This window comes from Alosa alosa, chromosome 21 (assembly GCF_017589495.1).
Source record: "Alosa alosa isolate M-15738 ecotype Scorff River chromosome 21, AALO_Geno_1.1, whole genome shotgun sequence".
NCBI classification, from domain to species: Eukaryota; Metazoa; Chordata; class Actinopteri; order Clupeiformes; family Clupeidae; genus Alosa; species Alosa alosa.
In genome coordinates this window covers 4,516,638-4,536,350 of record NC_063209.1, presented here as the reverse complement: position 1 = coordinate 4,536,350, position 19,713 = coordinate 4,516,638, and the positions used below count along the sequence as shown (strand labels likewise).

General features: G+C 38.6%; 2 protein-coding genes and 1 long non-coding RNA gene across 14 annotated transcripts; 2 read left to right on the top strand and 1 right to left on the bottom strand.

Moving 5' to 3' along the window:
* Positions 1-92: 92 nt before the first annotated feature.
* Positions 93-6,373, top strand: cnot7 (CCR4-NOT transcription complex, subunit 7). Of its 6 annotated transcripts, none has more exons than XM_048230953.1 (7): positions 93-257; positions 1,785-1,990; positions 2,083-2,276; positions 2,748-2,909; positions 3,222-3,366; positions 3,988-4,098; positions 4,339-6,373. In XM_048230953.1, the coding sequence occupies exons 2-7, from the start codon at positions 1,874-1,876 to the stop codon at positions 4,468-4,470; spliced, it is 861 nt and encodes a 286-aa protein (XP_048086910.1). In that variant the 5' UTR covers positions 93-257; positions 1,785-1,873; the 3' UTR covers positions 4,471-6,373. The 6 variants fall into 6 exon arrangements, with proteins under 6 accessions (XP_048086910.1, XP_048086909.1, XP_048086908.1 ...); XM_048230952.1 differs by having other exon boundaries at positions 739-1,990; XM_048230951.1 differs by having other exon boundaries at positions 93-822.
* A 1,109-nt stretch (positions 6,374-7,482) lies between these two features.
* On the bottom strand, positions 7,483-19,318 carry zdhhc2 (zinc finger DHHC-type palmitoyltransferase 2). Of its 7 annotated transcripts, none has more exons than XM_048230945.1 (14): positions 19,037-19,318; positions 15,110-15,136; positions 14,497-14,591; positions 13,907-14,027; positions 13,492-13,561; positions 13,362-13,394; positions 12,966-13,086; positions 12,791-12,829; positions 12,275-12,407; positions 11,890-12,016; positions 11,019-11,114; positions 10,592-10,710; positions 9,530-9,601; positions 7,483-9,405 (listed from the first exon to the last, which is right to left on the bottom strand). In XM_048230945.1, the coding sequence occupies exons 1-13, from the start codon at positions 19,161-19,163 to the stop codon at positions 9,561-9,563; spliced, it is 1,149 nt and encodes a 382-aa protein (XP_048086902.1). In that variant the 5' UTR covers positions 19,164-19,318; the 3' UTR covers positions 7,483-9,405; positions 9,530-9,560. The 7 variants fall into 7 exon arrangements, with proteins under 7 accessions (XP_048086902.1, XP_048086903.1, XP_048086906.1 ...); XM_048230946.1 differs by having other exon boundaries at positions 10,592-10,707; XM_048230949.1 differs by lacking the exon at positions 12,791-12,829 and having other exon boundaries at positions 10,592-10,707.
* LOC125286176 lies at positions 9,285-10,635 on the top strand. Its single transcript, XR_007192133.1, has 3 exons — positions 9,285-9,352; positions 10,346-10,439; positions 10,546-10,635. It is a non-coding gene; the product is annotated as an uncharacterized LOC125286176 (long non-coding RNA).
* Positions 19,319-19,713: the final 395 nt, after the last annotated feature.

Genomic DNA, 19,713 nt, shown 5'->3' with positions numbered 1-19,713 from the left:
TCATATTTTTTTGAAAGATAGGTCCCTTGTAGCGGAAGTAAAACGGAAGTCACTGGCACACTCTATGTAGATGTGGTTCAAAGGTTATTCATATGATGACGTCATGGACTTGCGCAGTAAGTCAGAGGTGGCGTCTCTGTAGTTATTCCTATGAGTTATTCCAGAAGACGATTCCTATGATTAAACATAACGTTAAGAATATTCGTTTATTGCAAAGTTAGTTTAGGTGTAACGTGCACTACCTTGTTTGAGAAAAGGTAAGTTCTGCCCGGCTGGCCAGAATAAAATTCGCCTCAGGACAGGACGAATTCATGGCTGGCTAGCTAGCTAATTAGCTACTTAGCCCTTACCAGCAAGTAATTTTCTCAAATAAAGTTTGCATTCTTGCTGGATCAGTAATAGGCAAAAGACCAAGTTACAGCAGTGCATGGCCTGTATTTTTACAAACTGACATTATCTACAAACAACCACTGACCTCAACAGATATGACCGATGCCTAACCGACGTCTGCGTTAACTTTACGCGTTAACCTGGCTAGCTAGACCAACGGTAGTTGTTTCGAATGAAGCCTGTCCTAGGACAAAACACTTTTTCCATTTCTGGTTACCAAAAAGTGTCTCTCCGTCCAAACAATAAACAACGAGATATGCCACTGTGGTTGTTTCACGTTGTTAGCATGTGTTACGGTCTAGCAAGTCAAGCAGTGACGTGACGCTGAAATTACTTTTTTTTCTGGAGACAATACCTAACGTCTGGTGGCAGCTAGGGTTTGTTGAGGTCCTCATCTTTCTATAGCGCAAAGCCTACGTCAAAGCATCTCAAGTAAGTCTACAATAATTGTTTTCACTCCTCTCTGGTTAAGACATTTGATTTTGATGCACTGCCTTGGTGACAAAAGCAACAGCATTGGCTGGGTTGGTATGATCTCCATTTGCTTGGCGATGTTTAATAGAACAGCACTATTGGGCAGGAAATTATGTGTTTTAACCCTTCTTCTTGAGTCTACAGACCATCCTGACCTAAGCTGTTACGAAATAAGCTTTGACAGGGGTATTTGCGTCTGCTGTGTTGCACACACGTTGTTTGACAAGGCTATACTTGTCAGAGATTATGTCCTAGAATAAAATTTCAGATCAGAATCAGATTTGCTGAGTGTAGACCAGTAGGCCTAACCACACCAGCAAAACTGCTCTCTGTTTCTTCAAACTGGATCTGCACAGATGTGTATCCATGTTGTGGTTTCTTGACATGCTTTATTGAATTGCCTTGGGGTAGTGTTCCAAAGATGATCCTTTGTCATTTTGAGTTTGAGAGAACAATGTGAGTCAAGAACCATTGTACCATCAATACACAAACCGTTAAGTAGGTGTGGTGGTGAATTGAGTCATCTTGCCATGCTATGTCAGGAGTCAGCCTGATGGGGCCATATGTGGACTTGTGTGCATGCATATTGCACTATGTGGATGAAACCATAGGAGAATTTCTTTACACAATTGTGTTTGTGCATTAAATACATTCCTAAGCAACCCCATGCATTGTGAAGAGTTTAGACCATCAAAGAAAAACAGCAATGTTTGGGTTGCACATGTGCTTGTCAGGTTACTTGAAAATGTAGGTGGGGGACTTGCTTGCACAAACCTTTATTACATAATTATTATTATCCTGCAGGTAGATGAGTCATCTCCAAATGCTGTTCTGTTGTCATCTCTTGATCACTTAAGGTGCTCTCTCTGGAATCACTTTTGATGCTCTTGTGTTGACATGGTTCGTCCGTCCCTTTTCAGCATATTAGGGAGGATCAGGGTACCAGTCCCATGAAGGTTTCGTCAAAGATTTGCGCTCTGCTTCTGATGCTTGGCATCTAAGTTGCACTATGCCTGCAGCTACTGTGGATCATAGCCAAAGAATATGCGAGGTTTGGGCTTACAACCTGGATGAGGAACTGAAGAGGATCCGGCAGGTCATCCGTAAATACAACTATGTTGCTATGGTTTGTTGATGGAATCCCTTTCACCTTTTTCACAGCTGTGTGTAGGTGGGTCAAACTGAGACTAACATTTGTTTTTCTTTGTGTTTCTGAAGGATACAGAATTCCCTGGAGTTGTCGCCAGGCCCATCGGAGAATTCCGGAGCAATGCAGACTACCAATATCAGCTCCTGCGTTGTAATGTTGACTTGCTTAAGATAATCCAGTTGGGTTTGACCTTCATGAATGAGCAGGGTGAATATCCTCCTGGAACATCAACATGGCAATTCAACTTTAAGTTCAACCTCACGTAAGTTCCATGTTCTCATATGACACTCTAAAAGTCAAGGTCTCCACTTAGCACTTAGCTTAGCTATAAATAGCAAATATACATACTTTCCCTCTACCTACTAATGGCTTCAATCTGAAAGACATTTTATGTCTATTTAGCAGTAGAGCCCTGGAATTTGATGTTTGTAGTCAATTATCTTGTGCCAATTATCGTGTAGCCAATTATCATATGCATTTAAGGTCAGTATCACTGATTATTGAGAAATGTGTTGTGTCATTGAAAGTGGTGGTCAAAGAGGTAGAATACTTTTATTTATTTATGTTTTTAAATATGACTGCAATGTGATTCAGATGGAGTAACCCCATCACCACTGATCCCATGCCCACCTTTTGGCAGTTTTCATGATGTCGGTGGGTGTAGTCCAACTCAGAGCTTGGTTTGAACTTGCATTGTAATGCTCAGTCGTCTACTGTGCTTTTGTCATTGCAGAGAAGATATGTATGCACAGGACTCCATAGAACTTTTGACTACATCTGGTATCCAGTTTAAGAAGCACGAGGAGGAGGGCATTGAGACCCTGTACTTTGCAGAGCTGCTCATGACATCTGGCGTGGTGCTCTGTGAGGGCGTGAAGTGGCTGTCATTCCACAGGTCAGCCAACTTCCACCAACACTCAAAATAGACCCAGTTCCTACAAGGAAGTAGCAAACATTTCACCAAAATTCAGTATTTCACAAACTTTGCCATCTTAATTATGCTCTTAACATAATCTAGTTATTCTCTGACTCCATGCCTTTTTACAAATATATTATTTGTTCTGTTTAGGAATGCTGTGTCAGTCTATTTTGTGTTTATTTTTAGAACAAAACTATACACTTAAAACATTTTTTTAACTTTTTTTTTAAACGTGAATTTGCTTTTATGTAAGGTCAAGTTTTTATTTTGCCCTTGTGTGTTTTGCAGTGGTTATGACTTTGGTTACCTAATCAAAATCTTGTCCAACTCCAACCTGCCAGAAGAAGAGGCTGACTTCTTTGAGATCCTTCGTCTGTTCTTCCCTAGCATCTATGATGTAAAATACCTCATGAAAAGCTGCAAAAATCTTAAGGTATGAAACTATCAGGGTTCTCTCGGGTCATGGAATTTCTGGAATATCATGGAATTTTGGAAAGTCTATTCCAGACATGGAAAGTCAGGGAATTTTATAATTTTTGGTGCAAAGTCATGGAATATCAGGGCATTTTGTTGCAGCAGTTTAAAACGTACTTGCCAAAAGACATTGATACAAATATATTTCCACGCAAAATTGGTGTATACCTGGTTATTAGCTTTACTGTTTGCTTGAGTAGGCCAACTTTGTTTATTCAATGCCCATTTATTCATCTCCCGCTCTAAAAAAGTAAAAGATTCTTGAAATCTACGTGGCTGCTCTGAAATCATTGGTCGGTATATTGTACCATTCATTATATAGTAAGTCATGGAAATTCAGGTTTTTTGTCAGGGAAAAGTCATGGAATTTTACATTTGATTTAGAGTGGGAACCCTGAACTATTTTTATTTACTTTAAATGTGACAAATCGATCAATACCATTATCAACATACCTTTCTGTAATGTCTGAAAATATGTGTGTGGAAGCTACTGTTTTAACAGCGTTTCTTTGACAGCATTAATAGTTTTTGATACTGCACCATTATGAGCTTGATTGACAGCTGTAAATATGATTGACAGGGAGGCCTTCAGGAGGTGGCGGAGCAGCTAGAGCTGGAGAGAATTGGACCCCAGCATCAGGCGGGATCTGATTCACTTCTGACCGGAATGGCTTTCTTCAAAATGAGAGAGGTATGTGCTGTCAATGGACTCCAAAGCTGACAACAACAACTCTTACTAGGAATTATGAGTAGCATTGTATTCATATCTAAAAGCAAACACTGAGGTTGTGTAGAGTGTGTATACAGTAGATGTTTTAATTACACCCATTTGTATACATCTCAACCAGCTCTTTCTGGTTTCTTGACTAGCATTTCGTGGATTCCATATGACGACCGCTGTACCCATTGTACACGTTCTCTTATGTCGCAGATGTTTTTTGAGGACCATATAGATGACGGCAAGTACTGTGGTCACCTGTATGGGCTTGGATCAGGCTCTTCCTATGTCCAGAATGGCACAGGTAATGCCTATGAGGAGGAGGCCAATAAGCAGCAGTCATGACCTCCTTGTCCCCTTGGACCTCCACCTCTTCTTCCCAGGACCTCACCTCCATCTTGTCCGATCCACGTGAAATATCTCCACCGATGAAGGCATTGTATGGTTTAGTCGGCAACGCTTTTTTCCCGGAACCTTGTATTTACAAGGTTGGTCAACAAATGAATTGACAAGGAAAAGTCGGTGCCTGCTTCACCCCACTGCAAACACTGTCTGGAACACCATGATCAAGCATTTCATGTTATTTTCTGTGAAAGCTCCTTGAAATTGCTTATAGGTTTATTTGAACTTCACATGCAGAGCACCATATAAGCACCAGTTTATACTTTTGTTAGTTACATTTTTCTTAAAAGTAAATATTTTGCACTTTAAAGCTATCGTCAGACTTGTATGAAAAGCTACAAGGAACGAGTTCCCTTGGTTGCCTTCTCTTTCTTACCATTTGTTTCAGTCTATTCGTTGAAGAGCAAAGGAGTGACTAGGGTACATAGTGTTCTAGTTCATGTTCTCCCCCAACAGATCTCAGCCTTAATATCAGCTACATTGTTTCCTTCTTTAGATTTTAATTTATTACATTTTATTATTTGTGTCAATCATTTGATAGCTGAATAACACTACTTTATGTTGTTGTGCTCTTCCCTGATGATAGGATTATGTCCATGCTCTCTTATTTGATAGACTATTTTATGGACGGATCTTCCATTCATACAGAAAAGGAGACAATGACAGGCTGGTGGGGCACTGATTTTACTGTTTACTATGGGGTGTGCACCAGTTTTACAGTATGGGATGTGATTCCTAACTGCCATTAGTAAAAACAAACAAAAAAAAGATATTTTTTTCACAGCTATAGTCCATTTTTATGTTAAGGAAAAGTTGATGTAAGGTTTTTGTAGTGTTTTAGTAAGAAGAAGAGCTCAAAGCCTTTTATTCATCGAAGAAATAATGCATAGAAGTAATCTTATCCCGCCAACCTAATATCAGTGGAATCCTTTTTACTTGCATTGCGGATTGTTGAACTCTGCGCAAAGTGTTTTTTTTCTTCTTTCTCTGACTCGTTTTTTTGTTTGTTATTTAAAACTCTGTGTTGCCTACCGTAGCACTGCTGCACGAGCTGCAGGTGTTGAAATAAATGCTGTGTTGAACAGTAGCCCACGTTTCTCTAACGGCATGAGTGACTTGTGTTCAGTTGTGCATGGGCTCAGCCTCTTTATCATTTGTTGGCTGCCAGGTGTGGCAGATAACAGCGACCTCAGCACTTAACAGCTTTTATCTTCCTGTGAGGGATGATCTGAATTTGATGTATTTTTGTTCATGAACAGCAGAGGCGTTGGGTCAGTTTCTTTGATTGATTGGAATGCCTCCTGCATCAGTGTAAACATCCATGGATTTGAAGTAGGGTGTACAGAAACTCGCAAGCCTGAAAGCCTGACCTTTTTTGGGACGTTTTTTTCTGATGTGACTTGGAAGATCGGCTTGCATGTGTATTGTTGCAGTTGGGATCTTGCTAGAAAAATCATAATGTGATGATAGTTAATAGCGATATCTATTATTTTAGTTTCCTGCAACCCTGTTTCTAGTCTCAGTGGATGACACGTATATCAAGAAGCAGAGCCATGGATGATTCCACACATTTTTTTTTAATGTTTGAGGTGAGGCTACTGATAGTTTGGTGACTTCATTTATGTCTAAAAGGATTCATCTTAACGAGGATATGCAACATAAAGGGTGAGTTTTTAGAGCTTTTGTAAATAAAAGCTTTGTTTCTTTTTCTAACACATTAACTGAGCATGTAAACTTTGTATGTGTATTTGTAGACATTTGTTTTATAGAAATACAAGAAAAGGCTAGAAAACATTGTTTGTTATCACATTGTGTGGAGTGGAATACATTTGAAAAGACATTCTGACATCAATAGGACACCACTTTATTTGTGTAGCACCTTTTATGCATAAAGGACAACGCGTTTCATAAAGAACATAAGTAGCAGAGACAGACATTTAAAAGACATATTATTGGCAGCAATTTTCACAATAAAAATAGTTGACAGAAATAATTAAGTTGCAATATTATACATTTTGAAAACTATAGAAAATATAGAAAGGGTAATACCATATATAATATTTGAAAATTCATTCATTAGTAAGCAATGTTGTGAACAATGCAAACAAAAGGCAGCTCTTGCAATAGTAATAAGCATTATGTGAATCGACTATTAAAGAGCAAAAAGTGCTAACTACGACTATATTTGATGATCTAGAGCAGCATTAATAGATATTATGTCTTTGATCATGATCACATCAAATTTGCATAAGGGTAGAGTTTTAGCACATTATATTGTATAACAGTAGTAAATCACATTTTATATCAGATATTCCAAGATGTTGTGTCATAGAGACATCATTTGAACATGCGAACATGTCATTTTTTTACAGTTGTTTTCCAAATAGCTTCGTAAACATGGTCACCAAATTTAAAAAGTGGAATTGATCATATATAATATCTTCAGGATAACAAATAACATTTAGCCTCATGATGAGAATACTACTATAGTTTAAGGATACACAGATGACAGGAATTTCTCAAAATCTCTGCAGAAACCACTATGCTGCTGACAAATGCTTTGTTTACATACACATTAGGCATTAATGAAACTGGTACTGTATAGATGTGGTTTAGAAAGAAGTGGGGTTTTTTTTTTACTGAGGGGGCTGTTAATAGCAATAGCTACGTTTTTTTCTCAAAGAAGAAAATAAGAATGAGGAGATCCTCATAAAAAGGGACTCCACTGCACAGTATTACCAACCCTGCTACCAAAAAACCTGTTTGGGATTAACTTTGATAGCCGAAATTATTGTAGCTATACATTACTGTGAGGTAGTAAATTTCGCCAATGTGAACAGAATAAAAATAAATGACATTTGTATGTAGCGCAGATACATTTTGGTAAACTAAGTGGTATAAAGCCAATATTATGATGTTAATATATATATATATATATATATATATATATATATATTTTTAAATCACCCAGTCATAGTGGTGTTGGGTCACCAAAGGCATCATTGAAGACAGCAGCAGTGTCTTATAATATAATAATCTGTAGTGTTCAAATCTAGTTACCCTTGGGGTCATACTCACTCAACCAAACGAGAGTCCAGCCCTTAATCAAAACTTCAGATGTTTACTTGATCATATATGCAAAGGTTTTTGTCTATTCAAGATTAAGATATTCAGTGCAAGTTACCCAAATAATTCACTATTAGCATATTAAAAAAGAATTTCTAAGCAATACATCTGTAACTGATACAATGTATTTCTTACATATACAGAAACAAAGCTTGACCTTTCATAGTAACCAAAGCACATTGTTCAAACAAATACCATACAATGCACATTTATGAAAACAATCCATACATTTGGCCCAAAACTACATTGACTTAGAATCAGTAGAGTTTTCAAACATTTTAAACAGTATTTGTATTCCTTAAAGCAGGGTTAAAATTATAGGGGATTGTAGCAGGTGAATCAAGCATTCACATGTATTCAATTGTTTTATTCATCAAGCATGTTATATTTAACCAGACATGGCAGAGTAAACATCCTGATTACAAAAATACTGAAATGTACAAAACAAGTGTCAGATACATACTCTTATGCTTCATAAGGTAGGCCTATGGCACCAACTTCTTATTAAATTTAGTGATATGCCAACTTATGCTGGAGTTGCAGTGGAGGAACCTGGTTACTAATTACATTAATTGAACACAGATAATTTGATCCTAAGGAGCTCTGAAAGCTTAATTTCAGATGCCTTTGTGGAATGGTTATGAATATACTAACAGCCTTAAATTGTTTCACAGGGTTATATAGCCAGGTATATCTGTTTTTGGTATTGCATGACAGTTAGCAAACCAATGTAGGCTTCCCCTTTTTGCGCCATTAAGCCACAAAGTGTTTGGTGTATGTTGTTCTATTGGTAACCACTGTCCAATTTTGTTATGTTAAATCTGGAATAATTAAGCTCCTAGGAATATTCGGATTTGCTTCAAAATACTTTTCATGCATATTTTCGGAGAGTAAAACATCACTAAGAGATTGAAAATGTGGGGGGAATTTTCCAATAACCAATGTCAACCCTGTTCTTCCTTTTTAATAAATAAACATGTTCACACTTGTCATTGTTAAAAAAAAAATCCATTCCAGCCAGTACATAAAGTCACAAGTTTATAAATATCTTGTAAGACATTCAAAATGGTCTTAACCTGTCCTTCCTGCCCATTGTAAGGATGTAAAAGTCAAGAGCACTGGTCTGTCCCCTCTGATACCTCCCTAGTAAATTGACATGCACCGTAATGACAGCTAGGAGGTGCTAAAGAGAACAGTGACAGCCTTAGGACCTCTAGGAAGTCATTTGAATTATATGCAGGGCATGACCATTACAACAAATCCAATGGTCTACTGTGCTTTTGTAATCGCAACTGGTGTTTTTTTTTTTTTGCATTAGCTGAACCACATGACCAATCCTGGTTCAAAGAACTGAACAAGGTCACCAAGCACTCCATCTTTAGGCAATTCATTTTCCATTCACAAACCAACTTTCCGGCCCTTTTGAGAGTTTGTACTTGAACATTCAGCAGACTTAAAAACTACATGCATTAACATATCTCTGTCCTAGGCATTCAGAACACTTGTGTTACTGCACTGTCTGACAGAAAACAACTGGTTTTCAGATTTATATAAGGACACAATATTGATCGAGCCAGAAGCATGGTGGTCCGTAAGCTCTGGTGACCAAAACAGCCCTTGGTGGGGTGCATTGTACTGGAGTAACTTGTTCAAAGCGCATGGGTTACAGTACAGTACCATTGTCCCAACAACACATCAGGTAGGCACTCGTGTTGTAGGACCTTGTGTTCTGTCCACTTACTGGGACCTCGTCTGTAGAGAGAAAGAACAAAAACCTGCTCATGAATATTCAGTTTATCGATTAGTTCAACACATTAGCACAGAATTTACTTTTGAGTTTTTTTTAAGTGTGTAAGTATATGCACATTTCACAAACCTTTCACAAGGAAAATCCACACATTTTCCATTTACACTTCATTTTCTAGTGTCATAGCTGGATTTGGTGTACCTAAGGAATGGGAAAGGAGGAGACTTAAACAGTTAAGGATTAGTGCTATAAAGCTCTAGTATAGTATGCTTAGCATGAATCAACAAGTGGCCTTGGAATAGGGAGGGGAAAGTAAAAACCAGTGGTTTCATTCCTATCAAAGAGCAGCTCCAATGTTAAGTACCATAGACTTAGTTTTCAAAAAAACATTATGAAGCCAAATCAGACCCTATTTTGCCTTCTTTTAAAAAAACGAAATTGCTCCTTTCGTTTCATGAACGGACTACACCTAATAGTCACGTGAAGCGGCCAAACTGGTGACGTCACATGCAACTGTCGTTCATTATCACCATGTTACAAAAAAAACTCAAAACAATTCATACTGGTCCTAAAAATAAAGGACGACCACTAGAACCAATAGAGGTGGCCCCAAAAAAAATGAGCTATGTAGAATCCCATCAACTCCGCTATGCTCTAGGAATGCAACCAGCAGGGGGCGATGACATTACTTTCCCTCCCTATGTGGACATGTGGATGCTTTTTTTTATCTAACCAAAAATACACTGTTATTTACACAAACTATATATCTAGTAATACAGCAAAATGTGTCATCACTGGTGGTGTTAAATCAAGAAAGAAGTTAATTTAACTCTCAAAGATCCTTAATCAAAAGTATGCCAATACATGCACTGTATGGTGGTTGTACATAATCATGCTGGACGGCTACTGCAAGACAACAACTTGTACATGGTGTCTATTTATCAGGGCAATAAGAACGGCTAGAAATAGAACTGGCTATGACTGCATGTGACTGTTCTGATGATTCTGTTCTACGAAGGCTGCTCTTGGATCCAATCATGTGAGTACAGAGAACAACTAAGAGTTTGTGATATCATTTGTTTTAGCCCAGAGCCCTCTGAATGACCTACATCAGCATTCAGTAAGCTAAGCTCTATGTCCGACAGGCTCCATAAAGGCCAGTGGGTGGATATCCGGCCGCTGTCCTCTCACCAGTCCGCTCTCGGTCCTCAGGTCCGTCGCTCTCTCGAAACGACTCGCCACTGTGGACCAGCCGACTCTGAGACTCTCTCAGTGGCTTGGCAGGGAACTGGTGGGCCTCTCCACCACTGCTGAAGACAGTAGAACACATTAGGTGCTGTTTCACCAGGACTAACAGGATGGAGTTAGATGATCACTTTCACTTGTCTACCAAGCCAGACGGACTTTAATAACTAAGCATATTTGTGCACTATGCTCGAATTAACTGGTAACATTCTTTGATCACAGATGTGTTTCCTTAGTACATTAAGATCTAGCAGCAATGTTGTAAGATGAATTATGTGTACTAAATTATGTACATAATGTGAAAATAGTGACTACCCCAAAAAAACAGAGTGGGAGACCATTGCTGTGTGTGGAGTTTTGAGTGCTGACAAACCTTTTGTTGGGAGGGCTTTGGCTAGGAGGTGTAGAAGGCTGTTCAGGGTCCTGGTTGTTTACGAGACAAGTAGGGAAGGCGCAGCCATCTCCTAAACTGCATGTGATTATAACCATTAAAAGAAAGCACAATAGATCTAAACTGCATGTGATTATAACCATTAAAAGAAAGCACAATAGATCTCCTAAACTGCATGTGATTATAACCATTAAAAGAAAGCACAATAGATCTCTGCCACCAACATCACAGTCAAGCAACATGAGAGGATGTCATGTCATGTACATTATTGATGTTACTGTCTGGCTACTCACAGAGCAAACAACACCTTACTGCAACATCCAAACAGGGACCATATATTCCAATCATTTAACGCTTAACCAAACATCCAGACATAATAAGTGTTGGCATTCATATATTCCTGATATGAACAGGTTCCTTCTTTATGTGTTGAAGCTGTGCAACAGTTATAACAAGTTTTAATTGGAATAATGTACCAGCACCAGAACAGAGTTTGAAGCCATTATTTTAAGGCACAACAGCTACTTTGTGTAATTCACAAGGCGTTTTTTTAAGGTGAATGTTGCAAGTGCAATTTCTCACAAAGCCATAGTCCTGAGGTCCCCTAATAACACCATCAATCTCCCACTTTTTAATGAAAGCAAAAAAAATGACATTCTTTAAAATGAAAGCCACTCGTACCATATTTATATACTTTTAATATTGATTAAGTGATAAATGGTGCCATTTTTCTTTCCAGAACAATTCAGCAGTTGTTAGGCTTTAACAATAAGTTTGAGTAGGTTCATTCAATTTTGGCTGAGATATTCATTTACCTGTTAAAAGTAGTAAGAGACAACTTTTCTACACTTACCTTGAAAATACGGGTACTGGCCAAAACTTCTTCTCATCACCAAAGACCTGGCGGAAGTTCTTGCTGATGCCCAAACTGAAGCCATTTTTGTCAGGTCCGTGACAGAACGCAGGCGCTCGGACAGCCTCTGAAACCAAATGATACTTTTTATCTTTACACTGTTATACTACTTACGCAATTTATATGATCATGTCAATAATGTACCCCTACTTAATGGATAATGTGGAATATGGCAAAAAAAAAACATTTATGAAGATATTCCATCAGTGAATAATATTTCATTTTTCCATTGTATCCGTCCTTAATTGATTGTTTTATTTTATGTATAGAAATATGTTATGTACACATTGATAACTATAAAACAATGATGGTCAGTGTGACTCACCAAGAGTTGACCTGTTTTTGCAAACCAGCCAGCAGTGATAGGCAAACAGTGCTGCCAGACTGACAGAGAACATAGAGGCAGCAAAGAACAAGAACATAATGTGGAACTTGGCTTGGGTGTCTGGCAAACCACTCTGTGAAATGTCACAAACAAAAATGGAAAAATCGATCAAACATTTGAATAAGACAGAAGGCACATTTGAACTTTATGAACATTTTTGAATATTTTTGCCAATTACCAACTAACAAAGATAATAGCATAACAGTAACTGCATACTGGCATAAACAAGACCTGAACTATTGGTGGGCTTTAATCAAGACATTCAGTCACTGAGTGACAACTGAGTCAGTGTCAGTTCCTGTTTAGGTTCCCAAATGTTTGATTAAAATTCCCCTCATTTTCAGACTTCATGCACTGTTCCAAAATAAAAGATAAGATAAATCTACTGCACTGTAAACTACAGTAATGCTACACTGCAGCCTATAAGAAGCGCAGATGATATTGACTACTCCCTACCAAATATTCGTTCAGCCGATCATGTATTTTACCACCAGCCTGTGAGATAAATCACCATTGTTAAAAGAAAGCACAAAGAAAGGAATTATCTTATTGATACACACGTAACCTAACTACCACACATACAATCCTCCTCAATATCAAGAGTACCATCATCCAGCAATTCTAAACATACCATCCAGAATTTGATGAAGTACTGTAGGTCTGTTGCAGTGATGAAAAGGCAATAGAGTAAAGAGTACGCCAGAAACAGCATGAAAAACTTGTAGTTGGAGAAGCCGACACAATTATTCACCCTAGATTTTAGAAAAGAAAGAAAAATGAGTGGGTGTGAATCCACAGTGCAAGTAACAGCACACAGGAACAGCAGGCAAAGATTCATGGAAGCTGCATCTAATTGTCTCATTTTAAGCTAGTGTCTCTTAGGACAAAGTAATTATCATAAAATACTGCAGTGAGAGAAGGTGGGTAGTGTTAGTGTTTTAATGATAACCTCAATGCAAACAGGTCAGTCTTAACAACAAAAGAAGTCTATTAACAGTAATGGTTTACACACTGAAGTAGTGCTCACCATGGGCAGTGGTGATCCATCTTCAAGATGCACCTACAGAAACAACAGAGGCATGGGGTGATTGGGAAGAGTAATCAACACAATCGATACAGCCCAATTAAATTCAGATCAGGCATGTGGAAGGTCATACTTATCACAGACTGAGCAGTGGTGACATCGGTCCGGCTTCACCAAAATGCAGCGGTCGCAAAAACGAATAGCTGAAGAGAAGCCAGATTTGTTCAGTTATCAATCAACCCAACCTACCTCATCTTATAGGTCAACAAGTGACGATGTAGAAATGCAAACAGAATAAACATGAGCATTAAACATGCAGTCCGCAGGGACACATTAGAAGGGAGTGTAAATGTAAAAGGCAGAGTCAGCAAATTCAGAGGAAGTGGTGTGTTTTAATAAACATGCTCCTAATAAACACCCGGCCAAGACTGCAAGACATGATGTGAGAACAAAGGTCCCAAACACAACAGGAGACTGGTGTTTACAAACACTGGTGTGTGCATATTGGGAAACTGCTTGATGTTGGAGTCTACAGATATGATTTGTACCTCCTGACATTGTGCGCGTGTAGACAGGTAAATCCTTGACAATCCTTCTCAAAATCTCTTGTTGAGACTCTCCTCGGTCCACTCTCTCCAGAAGCTCTTTGTCAGAATACGACAGATGAAACTGTTGATACACATACATATGGACATGGTGCACTGTATACTTGGTGTATTTATATCGCATGATCAGGACCTTGCAGTGGTTATTCCTGTTTTATTATTGGAATTCAAGTGGAGCTTCTGCCTGTAGATGTCTAACTGGCAGGCAAATAAATGATATCAAGAGAGGCAACAATATTCAAGAGAGGCTCAGTAACATGTTATGGGGAAGAACAACTGCTGCATAGCCACATCAGCCACAGTCTCCTTGGACAGACTCATGACAAATAACTCATGTCCAGTCCAAGTAATATAATGAGTCTATTCATAACTAAGGGTTATGAATAGACTAAGCAAAATGCTGATACATTTGAGAAATGAAAACCGTTTTCTTCACTTAAAGAATATACTTCTGAGTCACGATCATGCAGTCCTGTTTAACAACTCCCCTGATTATGCCAATCTTCGTTCAGAGTAAGCAGACACAAACTCACCTCTTTCAGAGGATGCATGGGCTTGGTGTAGATGGTTTGCCAGTATGCCCACACAAACATGATGAAGAAGAAATGATATGCCAGGAGGTAAACAACTGAAATGAGAGAATAGCAATAGTGAGACACTGAATAAAACATATCTCAGGGCTGCTACCACTGAACTCAGCTCAATCTGTTTTTATCTCAGTGTGCAAAAGCTTATCAATTACTAATTTTCAGTTACCGGTACATAAAAAACAGTGGACAATGTTGCTTTCAAGGTTCGTTGTGAAAGCTATCAATGCATTCAAATGCGCAACTTTCATAAGCAAAATATCTTCTTTATCAGTGGAATTCCCTGGTTGCAGAACAACAGACAACCAAGAGTTTTCCCTGCAATAAATCCCAAAATTGCATAATCAATCTAATATGGTAGATCGTTGACTAGGTGGAACTACCCTGTGAAAAAATATGTATGACACATTTGCTGACATGAGAACCCTACTATTGTCAGATGCTGAAATAGGAGGACTTAAAGCACTCATCCAAGAATAGTCAAACTTGTTTGTTCTTCAAGTTCCAACTTTTTATGGCATCATGCTCGAAACTCGAAATGTAATACAAATGCACTTACTTTTCTCACCAACATTTTCGATTGATGCTGGAAATAAAGGGGTCAAAAGATCAGAAGACACAATTACAGAGAGACAACGCACGTAATGTTTAGATTTACTATCCATCTTTTGTCTAACAGCTATCATAACTGTACCCCATCAGCATGCAGTGCACATGTCAAACTATTGGAAGTCATGGCCATTGGTTTCTTTGGAAGTTGCTGAATTAGTCTGACAATTTTAGAACTTTTAGTTGCTAATTAAGGATCCCCTGAGGATCCCCTGAAGAGGCATTTTTTTTCTCAGACCATCTGTCTTTGTGGTACCAAACAGACTGCTAGCTCCTGTAAGCATACCAACAGAGCAGGTATTAGAGCAGCTTTCTTTTTATAACTACTCAATATCAATTAAGATGTTGCCATGACAATGTATCAAAACCCATATGGGTCATTCTATGAAACAGGTTCCATTTGCATCCACAACATTTAAGTGTTTCTAACAATTTAAGGGTTCTTGTTAACAGGATGTACAAGAAAATACTATTCTTAAAGAGTATCACACTATTTTTAACCATTTTTCACAAGTGCATGGCCATTTCCATGTGTCCAGGTTGACCGACATGACATTTACATCTAAAATATCACCACGTAAATGTTATATTCTTATCAACTGTTGTTATTTTCCAGTACTGGAAAACAACAAATAAGCAATGTAAAAGAAAGTCAAGAGAATGAAAATAATGTAATTTCATTTCAAGTAACTGTTCCTTGAAATGAAATTACATTATTTTCATTCTCTTGACTTTCTTTTACATTGCTTATTTGTTGTTTTTTCATTACTATGAGTGGGTCCGTCAAGCTTAATCCAACCACCTGTCACGCAAATTAGACAGGAAGAACTGTTCTTCATTAGTTTTAACATCATTGCTAAGCAAATTCCATTTCTAATTGGAGGCATGTATGTTAAGTCAACTTGACCATTATTGGATAACTACAGCCATTTTATCATCAAGTGTACCACCACGTCACATACCACCCCGTCACATTTATTATATTTCAATCCATTATATTTCAATGTGAAAAAATATATTTTTTGGAGAGTGATCATGTCTTTAATGCTGTGGATAAAAAGTAGTTTACCTTAGATGAAAATGTTGGAAATTGCACCTGTTTTATAGAATGAGCCATATGCATGGTCATTTAATTCGTATCAGATAACTCTTTTAAACAACAGTTTGTAGTTATTTGTAATCATATTACTGGACATACAGACCACCAAGAAACAATTGTTCATGAGAGATTCGTTTTTGTCAATACAGTTGATTTTTAATGTTAATTTAAACAGACCCAAAGTTTAGGGACTGAATCAAAGTCAAAAGGCCCATGTTAACAAGCTGTGATTTAACATTCAGCATTCATGTAAACCAGTAGGCCTAATGCATCCTGTGGACTACTACTATAGGAACTGCTTATACTCATTTTTTCAGCGCAAGCCAGTAGACCGTGAAGTGCCCTTAGAGGAGATGATGGGGTCCGCTGATGCACACAGTCCTTCAGTAAGGACATTGGCTGCTGACTAGTGTCCCAGTGGCTCTCTACGTTTAGACAGCACTGGACAGAGAATCAGTCTGAGATGCTGGGATGAAGTGATGTGAGGCATTGTGGTCAGTATGTTCATTGCCAAAGGGATACAGAGCCATTAACACTCAGGCTGGACACAGGAATGAATGCCGTTGACCTATGAACACATACTGCAGATGGCTCACTTAGTTTCATTCATTGTGAATAAAAGATTTATAAACTGATCATTAAGGCTTTTACAGTTTACAACAGTGCACAGTATACCAGTCAATGTAATACAGTATATCCAGATAAAAGTTAAAAGTATGTTTTATTATTTGATAGTAATTTCAATTTATTAGTCATATTTTTAATTTAGCCTGATATTTTCCTTGTATATTGTCAAAAACTATATATGCCTGTTCAGTTCACTGATACAGTATATACTGTAGGTATGGATACCTGTTTCACCTTTACCATATAGAGGTCAGGTTCCAGCCAACCTAACATAATAGCTTTGACTTTATACAATCTTTTTACCAGTCTGGTGAATCTCTGTGTTACACTACAATATGTGGTTGTCAAAAACTAGTATTGCTGCTGTACTGAACAACATGCATTTCAAAACTCTACTAAGTGGTTGTCCATTAAGAAATGGGTCAAGCAGAGATTGCTTGAGGTTACGTTTGACAGGAAGGCAATGAGATTAGCTTTCAGAGGGATCAGCTGACATTACACTCGTAAGCCTTTTGTACCATGGGGTACACACTGCCTAAAATCCACTGCATTTTTTAATAATGATGACAATGTCCCATTCAGCTGAAGCCTCTAAATCGCCAACAATGAACTATCAATTGAGACGTGAACAAATTATGACAATCATTGTTTTCAGTTGACCTACAACAATCTAGCATTCATGTACACATTCTGATCTAATTCATACTGTGCAAGAGGTAGTTTACATAGTCAGCTTTTAACGTCTTCACACCACAGCTTAGCCACTCTGAATCAGATAGGAATGCTTTCTAGACTATTTACTTACCAAAACAATTTCCCTGAGTTCATTTCTCTGTGGACATGACATGTTGCTAATAAACTGTGAGATGAGGACACAATTCAGCAGGTCTGGTCCTCCCTCTTTTTCCTCTCTCCTTCTCTTTATCATGCTCTCTCTTACACACTCTCACACACACAAATTACTTGACATTTTGCTGACAGCTTGCAATAATGAATGGGCCAAACATGAAGCCTTAAACCATTTCCTGCCCTGGGATTAGGGGCTAGCTGCTCCGAGTTGGTGTGTGCACACTCTGACAAACTGGAAGGGCTGTCTGTGGAGACTGTCTGACTGCAGCTCAGCAGAAACGCTGCTAGAGCTCAGCAGCAGCATCAGCAGTTGGTGCTGTGGGTCTCTGCTGTCCTAACCAGCGCTCACACAGGCTACACAGGGAATATCCAGCAACCAAATTCCAGTAAATGGCTCCCTAGATGTTGTTGTTGACAGTAACGGCCTTCTAAACTGACTGAGCCTTAGTTGGTGACATGCTGAGCTTACTGAGACATAGGACAATAAGATTTGCCTTTGAACGTAAGTTATGGTTACTGTCAGGCACAGAGACAGACTCCCAGATGCCTCGAGATGAGTGACCCATATGCCACCTGCTGAGATGGTATATTGATGAAGAAAGTGTATTGCAGGCTGAAGATGGAGTACTTCACATAGAGGCTGAGTGATTTAAGCACCGTTGCATTGTGTTAGTGGCTGTGTAAGGTCCTTCACTATTAACTAATTTATATCCTGGCAGATGATACAGCACCACATAAATCTGCTGTGCCTTGATTCCGGAAGTGATTTTTCATCTGGACAGTGCACAAATGGCTAGTGCATGCTTTGAACACTGATGTATTGAGGAATGGAGTGCATGTTTCATGAATACTATGTAGTTTACACACCTCGTGATTATGGAGCGCATCAATCAAATGAATAGATAAGATTTTACATTTTAAAGGAACACTTTTGAGTACAAATCAATAACACAACCTGCATGCTTATGTCCTATTCAAAATATCACATTTTTGGCTATGCTCACTCACTTCTCTCAAATAGAACTCTCTGAAAGTGACTCAACATTTTTTGTTGGAGCTTTCCAGATGCCATCACATGCGTTGACATATGTGCTCATGTTAACCCACTCCTGACCACTAATTTGGAAAATTAATTTAGTCGGGGTGATTCTAACAGAACGAAACGGATTTATTTTTACAGCTAACGCCAGATAGGCTACATTTTAGTATTACAAATCATCACATATTTCATATTTACAGTCTTTCGGAAATACTGGCAAACACAGCTAGGTCACAGTCTTTTGAGTGAAGAAAGAGTCTTACCAATACAAAGCTGGACAACATAGGCGTAGTAAGACCATGCCACAATTAGGGAGATGAATAAAACCGGGATCCAGTGTAAAACTCTCTTACAGCTCCGTTTAATACTGCGCGAGCCAGACGGCGCCATCTTCTACCAAGACCAATTCTGGCCTATATTAGTTATTCCTACTGTCACTGCATTATTTGTTGAGGTGCACAACGTGCAATTGACGCTAGTTCATGTTCAAGTCCTACCACTCGTCTAGTCGCCTGATCCGCGGTGCGTCGACGAGTCTCGTTTGCGGTGCAATATAACAGCGCCGCCCCTTCTCACCAAGTTGCCATGACGTTCCTGGGATGCTGTGCTACATGCACATGGGCTTAGTCAATTACAATGGACTAATACAGATGTCGATTCACTATTTCTACAAGACCTCTGCAATTTCACTCTCGTTCAAAGCTACCGTCTGAAGATTAAATTATTGTTGTGCACGGTGTGCAAGTGTGAAGAAGTGTGACATTGTCGAAAAGAAGGGCTAGATTACCCTAGTCTTGGCAGATGTTCCACAGCACTTTTTTGACCGACTGCGTGCGCCAACGTAACATCAAAGAAAACGTATTAGCATATTTTGAAGTAGATAGGTCCTACTTGTGTTGGATGCAGCATGTGACATTATAGCCTACCACCGTCTTACGAT

Bases quoted from the DNA above. Each gene is read 5' to 3' on its own strand.
- cnot7 (XM_048230953.1), top strand. From the start codon at position 1,874: ATGCCTGCAGCTACTGTGGATCATAGCCAAAGAATATGCGAGGTTTGG. The intron at 1,991-2,082 runs GTTTGTTGATGG...GTGTTTCTGAAG, and splicing joins AATACAACTATGTTGCTATG to GATACAGAATTCCCTGGAGT. The intron at 2,910-3,221 runs GTCAGCCAACTT...TGTGTTTTGCAG, and splicing joins AAGTGGCTGTCATTCCACAG to TGGTTATGACTTTGGTTACC.
- zdhhc2 (XM_048230943.1), bottom strand. From the start codon at position 19,163: ATGGCGCCGTCTGGCTCGCGCAGTATTAAACGGAGCTGTAAGAGAGTT. The intron at 13,087-13,361 runs GTGAGCACTACT...TCTAAAATCTAG, and splicing joins ATGGATCACCACTGCCCATG to GGTGAATAATTGTGTCGGCT. The intron at 12,830-12,965 runs GTATGTTTAGAA...TTTATCTCACAG, and splicing joins ACTTCATCAAATTCTGGATG to GCTGGTGGTAAAATACATGA.